The sequence below is a fragment of the Neoarius graeffei genome, chromosome 24, assembly GCF_027579695.1.
Source record: "Neoarius graeffei isolate fNeoGra1 chromosome 24, fNeoGra1.pri, whole genome shotgun sequence".
In the NCBI taxonomy this organism is placed as follows: Eukaryota; Metazoa; Chordata; class Actinopteri; order Siluriformes; family Ariidae; genus Neoarius; species Neoarius graeffei.
The window spans coordinates 42,031,684-42,046,162 of record NC_083592.1 but is presented as its reverse complement, the minus strand read 5'-3'; the positions used below and the strand labels follow the sequence as shown (position 1 = coordinate 42,046,162).

At 38.9% G+C, this 14,479-nt stretch overlaps 1 protein-coding gene across 1 annotated transcript in view; it reads left to right on the top strand.

The window, feature by feature from the left end:
- Positions 1 to 14,479, top strand: part of cds1 (CDP-diacylglycerol synthase (phosphatidate cytidylyltransferase) 1) — an 82,251-nt gene that overhangs the window by 56,668 nt on the left and 11,104 nt on the right. The window contains exons 5-11 of the mRNA XM_060907261.1: positions 337 to 476; positions 4,410 to 4,468; positions 6,214 to 6,296; positions 9,643 to 9,730; positions 12,548 to 12,616; positions 12,701 to 12,853; positions 13,079 to 13,198. Coding sequence (XP_060763244.1) covers positions 337 to 476; positions 4,410 to 4,468; positions 6,214 to 6,296; positions 9,643 to 9,730; positions 12,548 to 12,616; positions 12,701 to 12,853; positions 13,079 to 13,198 — 712 coding nt within the window. The remainder of the gene's footprint in view (positions 1 to 336; positions 477 to 4,409; positions 4,469 to 6,213; positions 6,297 to 9,642; positions 9,731 to 12,547; positions 12,617 to 12,700; positions 12,854 to 13,078; positions 13,199 to 14,479) is intronic.

Below are 14,479 nucleotides of genomic sequence, written 5' to 3'. Positions count from 1 at the left end.
CACACACACACACACACACACACACACACACACACACACACACACAAGTTGTATGACTGCAGCCGGAATGGTAGTTTAGGATTAAAAAAAACAAACCTCCCCCCCACACACTTCCTTCTTCCATATCTGCCCATAGATAAACGAGTGATTAACTGGATACGAACAAAGTACACTTCCAAGTTGGAGCCTGACATAAAGCACTCCAACTTTAACCAAACAATAGCTGTTCAGAGTATTTGTAACAGAAGCCATTGCCCAATGAACTACTATTCATGTTTTAAAAACAATATGGTGGTGATAGATGCTAATAAAAATATTTTTTTTTCTACATTTCAGGTACTTTTTGATTTGTGTGAACTACTTCTTTTATGGAGAAACTGTAGCAGATTACTTTGGTGCACTCGTCCGAAGGGAGGAACCCTTGCAGTTCCTTGTCCGTTATCATCGTTTCATTTCTTTCACTTTGTACTTGGCAGGTGAGTTTCGCAGGGCAGTTTAAAAAAAAAAAAAAACTGTCTCCGATTACAGGCTGCTTAAACAGTTTTCCAGGTTGATTAAAAGTGAAGCTGTTGTGCCCTTTTTGATCAGCCTTTTTATTGGACGACCACAAACTTGCTATTTTGAAAGTTTGGATACAGTAATATAATTGTCTCTGTCGTTTAGAAATAACAGGCAGTTCAAGCATGATATTTACAGTAAAAGTCAAAAGTTTGGACACGCCTTCTAATTCAGTGTTTTTTTTTTTATTTTCCCATCTCATTATCTGTAGCCGCTTTATCCTGTTCTACAGGGTCACAGGCAAGCTGGAGCTATTTTATATTTATTAATTAAAGTCACTTCATGTCTTAAAGTAACGATGGATGTTGTTTCTCTTTGCTTAGTTGAGCGGTTCTTGATATAATATGGATTACTACAGTTGTGAAATAAGGCTGTTTACTGTATTTTTATTATTTATTGTTTTGATTTCAAACACGGGGCGGCACGGTGGTGTAGTGGTTAGCACTGTCGCCTCACAGCAAGAAGGTCCTGGGTTCGAGCCCCGGGGCCGGCGAGGGCCTTTCTGTGCGGAGTTTGCATGTTCTCCCCGTGTCCGCGTGGGTTTCCTCCGGGTGCTCCGGTTTCCCCTACAGTCCAAAGACATGCAGGTTAGGTTAACTGGTGACTCTAAATTGACCGTAGGTGTGAATGTGAGTGTGAATGGTTGTCTGTGTCTGTGTGTCAGCCCTGTGATGACCTGGCGACTTGTCCAGGGTGTACCCCGCCTTTCGCTTGTAGTCAGCTGGGATAGGCTCCAGCTTGCCTGCGACCCTGTAGAAGGATAAAGCGGCTAGAGATAATGAGATGAGATGAGATTTCAAACACATTAAAAGGCAAGAAATTGCACTAATTAACTTTTGACGAGTCACCTGTTAATTGAAAAGCATTCCAGGTGACGACCTCATGAAGCTGGTTAAGATAATGCTAATAGTGTGTAAAGTGTCCTCAAGGTAAACACTGGCTACTTTGAAGAATCTAAAATATGAAACTTTTTTTTTTTATTTCTTTACCACATAATTCCACATATGTTCCATGTGTTATTTCATAGTTTTGATGTCTTCAGTGTTGTTCTACAATGTAGAAAATAGTCAAAATGTAGAAAAACCTATGAATGAGTCAGGGTGTCCAAACTTTTGATTGGTACTGTAAGCGTATTTAATATTTAAGCATGAGTGGGCACAAGGCTGTAGGCTGAGTGCTGTAGCTAATCATAGCTGTGCTGATATTCAGTACAGCAGTTCTATAAATAAGAAATTAATATAGTGCAAGTGACATTTTGGACACAATGTGGCCAAAGGTTCCGTTTATTTTTGCTCTGCTAGCAGAAATGGATCCTGAAGAAACCATACTAACTAACTTTATAGCACACTGGCTAGCTGACTGGCTCACGTTGATTTGTACGTGCTCATTAAAGGTGCTTCCAGTAAATTGTCATCCCTTCTTCCTTTTCATCTTCATTTGACAAGGTTTAATATTGTAATTCTAAAGTTATATTCCTGAAACGTATCACTAGCCATGTCCTTTGATGATATTAATAATACTATTGGAGTCACCATTTTGAACTGGGAAGTAAGATTTTATGTTCAGGACACAGATGAGCAGAGTGATGCACACAGTGAAACATCCCAGTGCTGTGACGCAAAATATCAACACGCTTGGACACTGCTCGACCAATTAAATTAGTGGACCAGAACTAAACTGTTGTATAATTACAGTTACAGTGGTGCTTGAAAGTTTGTGAACCCTTCAGAATTTTCTATATTTTTGCATATGACCGAAAACAACATCAGATTTTCACTCAAGTCCTAAAAGTAGATAAAGAGAACCCAGTTAAACAAATGAGACCAAAATATTATACTTGGTCATTTATTTATTGAGGAAAATGATCCAATATTACATATCTGTGAGTGGCAAAAGTATGTGAACCTTTGCTTTCAGTATCTGGTGTGACCCCCTTGTGCAGCAATAACTGCAACTAAACGTTTCCGGTAACTGTTGATCAGTCCTGCACACCGGCTTGGAGGAATTTTAGCCCGTTCCTCCGTACAGAACAGCTTCAACTCTGGGATGTTGGTGGGTTTCCTCACATGAACTGCTCGCTTCAGGTCCTTCCACAACATTTTGATTGGATTAAGGTCAGGACTTTGACTTGGCCATTCCAAAACATTTAACATTATTCTTCTTTAACCATTCTTTGGTAGAATGACTTGTGTGCTTAGGGTCATTGTGTTGCTGCATGACCCACTTTTTCTTGAGATTCAGTTCATGGACAAATGTCCTTACATCTTCCTTTAGAATTCGCTGGTATAATTCAGAATTCATTGCTCCATCAATGATGGCAAGCCGTCCTGGCCCAGATGCAGCAAAACAGCCCCAAACCATGATACTACCACCACCATGTTTCACAGATGGGATAAGGTTCTTATGCTGGAATGCAGTGTTTTCCTTTCTCCAAACATAACACTTCTCATTTAAACCAAAAAGTTCTATTTTGTTCTCATTCGTCCACAAAACATTTTTCCAATAGCCTTCTGGCTTGTCCACGTGATCTTTAGCAAACTGCAGATGAGCAGCAATGTTCTTTTTGGAGAGCAGTTGCTTTCTCCTTGCAACCCTGCCATGCACACCATTGTTGTTCAGTGTTCTCCTGATGGTGGACTCAGGAACATTAGCATTAGCCAATGTGAGAGAGGCCTTCAGTTGCTTAGAAGTTATCGTAGGGTCCTTTGTGACCTCGCCAACTATTACATGCCTTGTTCTTGGCGTGATCTTTGTTGGTCAACCACTCCTGGGGAGGGTAACAATGGTCTTGAATTTCCTCCATTTGTACACAATCTGTCTGACTGTGGATCGGTGGAGTCCAAACTCTTTAGAGATGGTTTTGTAACCTTTTCCAGCCTGATGAGCATCAACAACGCTTTTTCTGAGCTCCTAAGAAATCTCCTTTGTTCGTGCCATGATACACTTCCACAAACGTGTTGTGAAGATCAGACTTTCATAGATCCCTGTTCTTTAAATAAAACAGGGTGCCCACTCACACCTGATTGTCATCCCATTGATTGAAAACACCTGACTCTAATTTCACCTTCAAATTATCTGCTAATCCTAGAGGTTCACATACTTTTGCCACTCACAGATATGTAATATTGGATCATTTTCCTCAATAAATAAATGACCAAGTATAATATTTTTGTCTCATTTGTTTAACTGGGTTCTCTTTATCTACTTTTAGGACTTGTGTGAAAATCTGATGATATTTTAGGTCATATTTATGCAGAAATATAGAAAATTCTAAAGGGTTCACAAACTTTCAAGCACCACTGTACTAGAACCAGCATGGCTGTATGTAAATATTAATGCATTTCTTTATGATCTGACAGGTAACACAATGTAATTCAGACATGGCAGTGAATACAGTAAAAGTCTCTTTAGTTCAAACATTAAACATTTTACTCAGTTGAGCGCTCCTCTAGCATTTCAGTGTATAAACTCACCTGGCTTGACCTATTGATGTTTGAGCTGGCAGTCTAGAGTAACTCAAATACTCTCTACAACCGTGATGAGCAGAAAAACATCTCAAAGCATGCCAAACCATGATGCGGATGGGCTACAACAGCAGAAGAACTACATCGGTTTGCCACTCTTGACATGGCAATGTTTTTCCAACCTTCAACTGTCCAGTTTCTGAGATGATTTTCTGCTCACCATGGTTGCAAAGAGTGGTTATTTCTTTTATTGGCTAAAACTATCTTCATACCTCGTCCTGTATGTTGAATCTTTTTCCCTTCTCAATTTTGTAAGTATTTCTTATTGTGTATTAAAACACCCAAATGTTCAGGTAAAACTGACCGCATGTTATTTGCTCTTCACAGGTTTCTGCATGTTTGTTCTGAGCTTAGTGAAGAAACATTACCGCCTGCAGTTTTATATGGTGTGTACCACTGATACAGCATGCACACACTAACACACACGAATCTCCTCACCTGTAGTTCTGTTAACTTGGCAATTTTAGAAGCACTTCCTGTTGTGTGTGTCTGTGTGTGTTCATATGAAATGTTTTTCCATGGACTAATATATATGGGATATGAGCAATCACGCACTCCGATTGGCTACTCTGCTACTAGGCTATCAGCTCATATACCATGAGTAGAGAAAAACAAAATTTGCGGCGCGTGTTGCTGAACCAACCGAGGACAAAATTAAAAACTCTACTCGAAAACAAAACCCCCCAAAATAGAAAAAAGCGACAAAATATGGAATGAAAGTATCTGATAAGAACGTATCTTTTTTAAAAATGATTTTTAAAGAATTATTATTATTATTATTATTATTATTATTATTGTCACATTTTTCACAAATTGCTCCTGTCATTTCGCCGGTTTGTTTCCATTCGTCACCTTTTAAGCATTAAAATTTGTTGAATTTTTTGAGACTGGTTCGAAAGCTCAGAGAAGTTTGAAAATTACAGAACTGATATGTCCAAGGAAGAATTACTGTACATGCGTCTAAAGCTATTCTATACCTCGGCACAACAGCAAGACGGGACTTTCTATTAAAAAAACAAACAAAACACCAAACAAACACTAAATTCAATTCATGCAGCCATCGATAGGTTTTTAAGACGTCCGTCTAAGCGGAAATGATTTTGTCGGAGGTTTTGGATAAAGGTTGTGGTTTTTTGTTTTTTTTAATATAAATTGATCAAATTTGCAAAAAATAAAAATACTCCGTTTCTCAAAATCCAGTGAATGTGGATAGAATAAAACAATTATTCCACTCAATCTCGTCATACATGGCTTATAGCCAACTCGGTGCTACGCGTCTCATCAACTCATGTATGACACAATTTCGTGAAATAATTTATATATATAAAATATTGTCCATGAAAAACATTCCATACCTCTGTGATGAGGTTTATGTGCTGAACTCTACTCAGCAAAATGACAGTCTTTCTGTTAGAGTGACAGATTTATTGGCACCCAGCCTTGCCAGTGCATTGATTGCGAACACTATGTGGATTCAGCTCCACACATTACACTTCCTTAATCTCCATTAAGCTTTATTGCACTGGAAAACTGTAAAAATACTGTAGTTCACAAAGATTCTTTTTTTTTCCCCACTTGTATCTAATTTAGGTAAACTAAATTACTGCACAAGGATCTATAATTCAGTTAGCCTTACCCACATGACTTGCAGTTTATGGAGCAGCTAGTGAATGCGGATGTACTCCTGACCTACCGTAGGTTTGCTAGTTTTCGTGGGCTAAGCTTCCCAGATTATTGCTGTTCTGTTCTTTAGCAAGTGTTGCACGGGTCTTGCAATACATACTGTACGTGTCCTGAGGTTTTTTTGTTCCCATGTGCCGAATTGTTCTATGTGGAACTGTGGTAGTGTGATAGTAAATCAGAGATCACTGTTCTCTTTCTAAGCTATAAACAAATAATCTGTGCTGTTTTTTTCCCCTTATCTCTACAAAGATATCACACTTCTGACTGCCTGTATTTATATCGGTGTACACATCAAGAGTTGTGAATGTTTTTAAGAGTATCTGCTTGTTTCGGGGTATTTTATTGACTTTTTTTTTTTTACTTCATCGTCCTCATCAGCCAAATGTCGTCCTTGCTGGTCCATTAATAGTGTGTATGTTTGTCTGTGTGTGTGTGTTTGCCATTCCAGTTTGCTTGGACCCATGTGACTCTGTTGATTGTGGTAACTCAGTCTCACTTGGTCATTCAGAACCTTTTTGAAGGAATGATCTGGTAAGCAGGAATCAAACCCAACCTGAGAGACCTGTCTCAATCTTTCTCCACTCACACGCTCAAACAGTCATAATATTTCCTCAGTGCATGTCTTTTTATTCCATTCTGTTCAGCTTGGAAGGTTTGAAGTTCCTCCTAAGTTTATGTTAATACACTTGTAATGTTTTCCTAAACAGTGCCAGAAAATTTCTTTCATCTCCAAACTCCCATTACCAAACCCAAAACTACCTGTGTAAGGAATATAATATGACGGGGCATGCTGTTGGAGGACAGTAATCAACAACGTGGTGGTGAGATGCAGGCAAACATGAAGCAGAGTTACTCTTACCACCCCAAAGTTGATTATTTTCTGATAACTGCATATCCTGGAGCATTTTATTCCTCTTATACCACAGCAATTTTACAACAATTGCAATTTTTAGTTTTGTTTTTTGTTTTTTTGAACAGTACATCTTGTTTCTATCCATTCACAGTTACTGTGGAATATCCTTAAAGCCTAGGTCACAACCGGACGTACGATTTTTTTTGGCCGTGCGATTTTTGGCGTTTCCCAAATCGCTGCGTTTTTTTTGTTCATGGAGAAAGACGCACGTTGGCCATAAGTTTGTCTTGCAACCTGAAAAAAACGTAAGCGCCCGTAGAGTTTGTTTGACATGACGAAGAACCTCTACGGCCGGTCTGTAGCCAGTCTACGGCTCGAAAATCAGCATATCACACGCGCGCCCTCCGTGCGTTTCTTGCGTTTTTTGCACGTAGACCGGCCGTAGGAGCACGTACGGCCGGTTGTGACTGAGGCATTAGACAAGTTAGTTCCTGTTATAGTAGTTGTTCCTTCGCGAATTTCTCTTTTTCTCTAACACTTGACATTAAAATGACAAAAATGAATCCCTTCCTACTTTCTGAACAATCAGTTGAGAATTCATCAATGCTGTGGTATAAAATTTTAACAAATTTCATTTGAACAAATTTTAACTCTTCGTATTCTGGCTGCACAATATGGACAACAATAGAGTATTGTGATAGACACTGTGACTGCATGGTATTAAAAAAAAATAGAAGCCCACAGAAAACAATATGCTGCAAGCAGCAGTGAAGGGGCCAAGCAGAGAGCTCATCTGTGCTAAATTTGGTGAAGATTGGACAAAATTTGTGGTCTGTGAAAAGTTTTTAAACCTTCCGATAAAATCCAATATAGCAGCCGGATCAATTGGGTTGACATGACAAATTGCCATGTCTTATCTATCACGGAATTATTTTTTTAAGGCAAGCACGACAACAGTTATTAGCCAAAACAAACACATTTTTGCTTATTGCAATGGTCAAATGACGTAGTTTTTTGTGCTTTGTCAAAATGGGGTCCCAAGTCCATGTAGCACATTTGGTTTTGATGCATCAGAGTTTTATGTTTGGCTTTGCTGCTGATTTTGGCAATAATGGGTGACCCTTATCAAAAAGAAGTATACTTCAAGTTCATTTTATTAAGTGTAGTTAAGTAAAGTTAAAGTATATTTCCTTAAGTATACTTTTGTGTACCAAGTATACTGATATCAATGTACTTGTAAGTAAACTAATCTAATACTTCTTGGGACTAAATTGGCCCACTTTTAGTTTATAAAAAGTATACTTTAAGTCTAAGAGAAGTAAACTCTGAGTATACAACTAGTTTTTTTTATTTTGTACTGCAAGTATACCACAAATAAACTTGTATACTAATAGTTTACTAGTTCTATACTTGTAGTCCACTCTTTAGTTTACAAACGCGTACTTCATAGTACCGTATACTGGAAATATACTAGGAGTTTACTTGTTTTATACTTCTAGTCCACTTTTTAGTTTACTAAAGTATACTTTGTAGTATACTGGAAATATACTACTGGTTTATTCGTTACACACAAAGTCCACTTTTTAGTTTATAAAAGTATACTTTATAGCGTATTGGAAATATACTCTTAGTTACTGGTTATATACATCTAGTCCACTTTTTAGTTTTGAAGTATACCGCAATTACCCTTCTAGGTATATTATCCGTTTTCTAGCCCTAACCCTTACCTCATGCACACTACCAGTAGACAACTTAAGTGTTTTGTACCTTAAGTTACAATGAAGTTATAAAGGTAAGAATTCACAAAATAACAACAGATACTCAGGATTAAGAACATATTCATTTTCTTTAAAAATCAAAATTTAAAGGAACATTGTATTAAATGCCAAAGTATAAAAACATTGCAATGACAACTGAAATTGACATCCAAGCTCTAAAGAAAGAAAAAAAATTAATTATCCCACTCAGGAGAAATAAAAAAAAAACCCTTATATGGAACTACAGACATGCCCCAAGAGTCAACAATGCTGAAGCACAACTACAGGACAAGTCCACGTAAACATAAGGCACAAATATTTTAACACTTTATTACACTTTTGTTAAGTATATCTTGATCAAAAGCTTAAGTATTAGCTTAATATACTTAGACTTTTCTATATACTTTTCAGTATACTTCTGTATAATGTTATTAAGTATATCTCTGATAAGTAAATAAAAAGTAAACTGACAGCATACTCTCATTTTTACTTTAAAAGAAGTCTACTAGAAGCACACTTGAATAAACTTCTTTATTGTAAGGGGACTGCTATCATGGCCAAATCAAAAAGCCGACAAATAACTTTTGGGAGGTTTGGTCTCAAGATTGGTGTTTGCCATATTTTGTGAAGATTGGACAAAATTTGTGACCAGTGAAAAGTGTTTTTGATCAACTCCAAAATGGTGGGAAATCCAGTATGGCAGAAATTGACATCATGAGGTGCATTGAACTCAAGCCAAAGAATCCAATGGTACCTCAATTTTGAAATGGGCATACGGTTCAAAAGTTAGATGCATAAATGAATGGTCAAATTTGACCCATTGGTGGCACTAGAGCATGCAAGGTGCAAACATGAAACTTGGTGAAAAGAATCAGGGGACTGTTTCCAATCGGTGTGTCAAATTTCAAAACTTTTTACCTTATAGTTTTATGGGCTGCCAACCAGATGATGATGATTAATAAGAAAAGATAGAAGCACAATGGGTGCCTATGCAGCTTTGTTGCTTGGCCCCCAATAACTGGAACCTTTGCAGATGGTCAGAATGTTTACAGAAGAGGATAAAAATTTTGTTGGTGTTTATGTGCATAATGTAGGCTTCTGTACTAGCACTGGCAAGGCCAGCACTACTACTGCACAGGAATGATTAACAGAAGATGTATTGTGCAGCCTTTCTTTCTCCACAAAAGCATCTATGCAGTGTGTGTGTGTGAGATATATACATGTGATTTTATAATGTGAATATAAACCCTGTTTTTCTGTGCAACAGGTTCATTGTACCAATATCGATCGTCATCTGTAATGACATCATGGCTTACCTGTTTGGCTTCTTCTTTGGAAGAACACCTCTGATTAAGGTAAGTCATTGTATAATCAATGATTATGAATGATTACTTAACGTCAGTGACTTCAGAGGTGGACAAAGTATCCAACTTCATTACTTAAGTCAAAGTACAGATCCTGCTGGTCAAATGTTACTCCGATACAAGCGAAAGTTGTCCAGTCAAAGTTTTACTTAAGTTAAAGTACTGGTGCTTGCTTTTAAAAATCCTTAAGTATTAAAAATACATTTTCTGTCAACACATTGTTATTATTGCCACAACGCTTACAAAACCTAATGCCTCTGAAGCAACCAACTGGATTATTTTGTGAATTCTCAAAATAAATATATGCTGTGCATCAAGGTGGTGTAACGTTAAGCTAGCTAGTCAGTCAAACTCCACCTGACATGCTAGCAAACTCTTTTCAAACTCAAAATCATATTGGGTAGCTAACGCTACTAGAAAAGAAAAATTTCTACATCGTTTATTTGGCAAGATTGTGCTAAAACATTTCTGAAACCACTTCAGATAAGTTAACGTTATTCCTGTTAGCGTAACTCTCTGTTTTTACATGCTAGCTAACAGTGTCCAACTTAACTAGCTATGTGTTAACGTTAGTCGTGGACAAGGCGATGGCAACTTGGCGGGCAAATCCATAGAAATCCATTCATTGACTAACCAGACTGCATAGCTATTGCAACGTTATCGCTAGCTCTAAAAGCACAGACAACTTCATTGCAAGCTTTCTCTTGGAATAAAACGTTTATATCCCTCAATATGCTTCCACAGGTTGGACGTCGAGTTTTTTGTAGGCCGTGATGTGGTTCGTTTTAGGTAAACAAAGCAAACATTTAAAACGAAGCAACTCTTTAATCCTTGCAGAAAACTGAAACCTGGGTTCTAGGCATGGCCATGGGTGCGTGCATTCTCCAGAAGAACCACCTCCTTCCATGATCGTGTTGAAATAACGCTGCTGAGAAATCAATGATCTTGATTTTATCCAGTCTGTGGACGTGACATGACCCTAGTGATTACTGACAGGCTGTCTCAGTGTCACCAGCGAAAAAAAAAATCATGTTTTAGGAAAAAAAAAAAAAAAGAAAAAACGTCCGCTTTCAAAGCCGCTTCATAGTAACGAGTAACGAAGACCTTGACAGAAATGTAGTGGAGTGAAAAGTACGATATTTGTCTTTCAAACATAGTGAAGCTAAAGTCATAAGTTTTTCTAAAAAAAAAAAATACTCACGTAAAGTACAGATATTCAAAAAGTGTACTTAAGTACAGTACTCAAGTAAATGTACTTTGTTACTGTCGATTAGGGCTGCACGATTATGGAAAAAATGATAATCACGATTATCTCATCTCATTATCTGTAGCCGCTTTATCCTGTTCTACAGGGTCGCAGGCAAGCTGGAGCCTATCCCAGCTGACTACGGGCGAAAGGCGGGGTACACCCTGGACAAGTCGCCAGGTCATCACAGGGCTGACACATAGACACAGACAACCATTCACACTCACATTCACACCTACGGTCAATTTAGAGTCACCAGTTAACCTAACCTGCATGTCTTTGGACTGTGGGGGAAACCGGAGCACCCGGAGGAAACCCACGCGGACACGGGGAGAACATGCAAACTCCACACAGAAAGGCCCTCGCCGGCCACGGGGCTCGAACCCAGGACCTTCTTGCTGTGAGGCGACAGCGCTAACCACTACACCACCATGCCGCCATAATCACGATTATCTTGATCAAAATTGTAATCACGATTATTCTTGATGTTAGGGAAATCACTTAAATTTTATTTCACTATATTCAAACAAACAATATGAACAGCTTTCAGTGCAGAATGAAATTTAAAAGAGAAATTCTGATTTCCAAATGACAAATAAATGAAATTTATCCAAGAAATTACCAAAGGGGGGCGGCACGGTGGTGTAGTGGTTAGCGCTGTCGCCTCACAGCAAGAAGGTCCTGGGTTCGAGCCCCGTGGCCGGCGAGGGCCTTTCTGTGTGGAGTTTGCATGTTCTCCCCGTGTCCACGTGGGTTTCCTCCGGGTGCTCCGGTTTCCCCCACAGTCCAAAGACATGCAGGTTAGGTTAACTGGTGACTCTAAATTGACCGTAGGTGTGAATGTGAGTGTGAATGGTTGTCTGTGTCTATGTGTCAGCCCTGTGATGACCTGGCGACTTGTCCAGGGTGTACCCCGCCTTTCACCCGTAGTCAGCTGGGATAGGCTCCAGCTTGCCTGCGACCCTGTAGAAGGATAAAGCGGCTAGAGATGATGAGATGAGATTACCAAAGGATGAAGGAACTGAAAACTCAATTGCAACAATTACATAGCATTATACTGAGGCCTACAAGTTTTTAGCTAGAAAGACCAGCCTATCAACATGCTCTGGCTTTAAACATGAGCGAACGCAGGTCACAACATTGCCTCCAGCGCTAAATAGTCTGTTGTTCCGACATAGTTAGCTTTTCTCTCTCACCTCAATCTGTTACCTACTCTCACGCTATCACCCCTGGAAGATACCGCTGCACTGAAGCTCTGCACACTTGGCTTGCTTGCTTATTTAGGCGGAGTAATGAAACCTTACATGCGTCGGTTCGCCCCCTAATGGTTTGGCAGAGTACTGGTCAAAAAGTGCTTGATCAGATATGCAGCAGAGCTCACATTTTAAATGGAAATAAATCGCAATTTTCATTTAATTTAATCGTGGCAGCCAAAATCGCGATTTTTGATTAAATTCAATTAATTGTGCAGCCCTACTGTCAACCTCTGAATGACTTGTAGTAAACGTGGCAGAAAACATGTGCAGCCACTTGTAAAATCAGACTCTACTGTTTCCATTCAGCTCTCTCCAAAGAAGACCTGGGAGGGCTTTATTGGAGGCTTCTTCTCCACAGTGGTCTTTGGCTTCATTGTAAGTTCATCAACTTTAAATGTAGAAAATTAACAACCAGGGGAATAATGCAGTCTTTTCATACAGGGTTTCTTTGCATTCCAGTTTGCCTACCTGCTTGCCCAGTACCAGTACTTTGTGTGTCCGGTAGAGTACAACAGTGAGACTAATCGTTTTGCTGTAGAGTGTGAACCTTCAGATCTGTTCGTGATGCAGGAATACACACTGCCCGTGATGGCACAGAATGTCCTGCAATGGGTAAGAAATATTCATCTGTACGACGAAAAGAATCAAAGTGATTTATTTCATTTGAACCCAGTATGCATAAAAAAAAACAGTTTTCAGTAATCTCAAGACATAAGTTTAATAAAAAAAAACCTCTAAAAATTAACAGATGATGGTGATGATGGTTGAAAGGCCTGAAAGAAAAACAGCTTGCTCAAGAGGGATGCATTACATCACTGTCTGGTTCTCTCTTTACAGAAAACGGTGAACCTATACCCGTTTCAGATTCACAGCGTCGCGCTCTCCTCATTTGCTTCACTGATCGGACCATTTGGTGGCTTTTTTGCCAGCGGATTCAAAAGAGCTTTTAAAATCAAAGTAAGTCTGACTGTTTTCTTATTATGGTAATGTTATCTCACTGTGCCGTGGCTTAAATTTTGTCCAGATTGCATTTCACATACATGAAGCTGCTCATTTCCAGTGCCGACCCAGTGTTTTTCATGCCAATATACACTACCGTTCAAAAGTTTGGGGTCACTTTGAAATGTCCTTATTTTTGAAAGAAAAGCACTGATCTTTTCAATGAAGATCACTTTAAACTAATCAGAAATCCACTCTATACATTGCTAATGTGGTAAATGACTATTCTAGCTGCAAATGTCTGGTTTTTGGCGCAATATCTCCATAGGTGTATAGAGGCCCATTTCCAGCAACTCTCACTCCAGTGTTCTAATGGTACAATGTGTTTGCTCATTGCCTCAGAAGGCTAATGGAGGATTAGAAAACCCTTGTACAATCATGTTAGCACAGCTGAAAACAGTTTAGCTCTTTAGAGAGGCTATAAAACTGGCCTTCCTTTGAGCAGATTGAGTTTCTGGAGCATCACATTTGTGGGGTCGATTAAATGCTCAAAATGGCCAGAAAAATGTCTTGACTACAACCCCAATTCCAAAAAAGTTGGGACAAAGTACAAATTGTAAATAAAAACGGAATGCAATAATTTCCAAATCTCAAAAACTGATATTGTATTCACAATAGAACATAGACAACATATCAAATGTCAAAAGTGAGACATTTTGAAATTTCATGCCAAATATTGGCTCATTTGAAATTTCATGACAGCAACACATCTCAAAAAAGTTGGGACAGGGGCAATAAGAGGCTGGAAAAGTTACAGGTACAAAAAAGGAACAGCTGGAGGACCAAATTGCAACTCATTAGGTCAATTGGCAATAGGTCATTAACATGACTGGGTATAAAAAGAGCATCTTGGAGTGGCAGCAGCTCTCAGAAGTAAAGATGGGAAGAGGATCACCAATCCCCCTAATTCTGCGCCGACAAATAGTGGAGCAATATCAGAAAGGAGTTTGACAGTGTAAAATTGCAAAGAGTTTGAACATATCATCATCTACAGTGCATAATATCATCAAAAGATTCAGAGAATCTGGAAGAATCTCTGTGCGTAAGGGTCAAGGCCGGAAAACCATACTGGGTGCCCGTGATCTTCAGGCCCTTAGACGGCACTGCATCACATACAGGCATGCTTCTGTATTGGAAATCACAAAATGGGCTCAGGAATATTTCCAGAGAACATTATCTGTGAACACAATTCATCGTGCCATCCGCCGTTGCCAGCTAAAACTCTATAGTTCAAAGAAG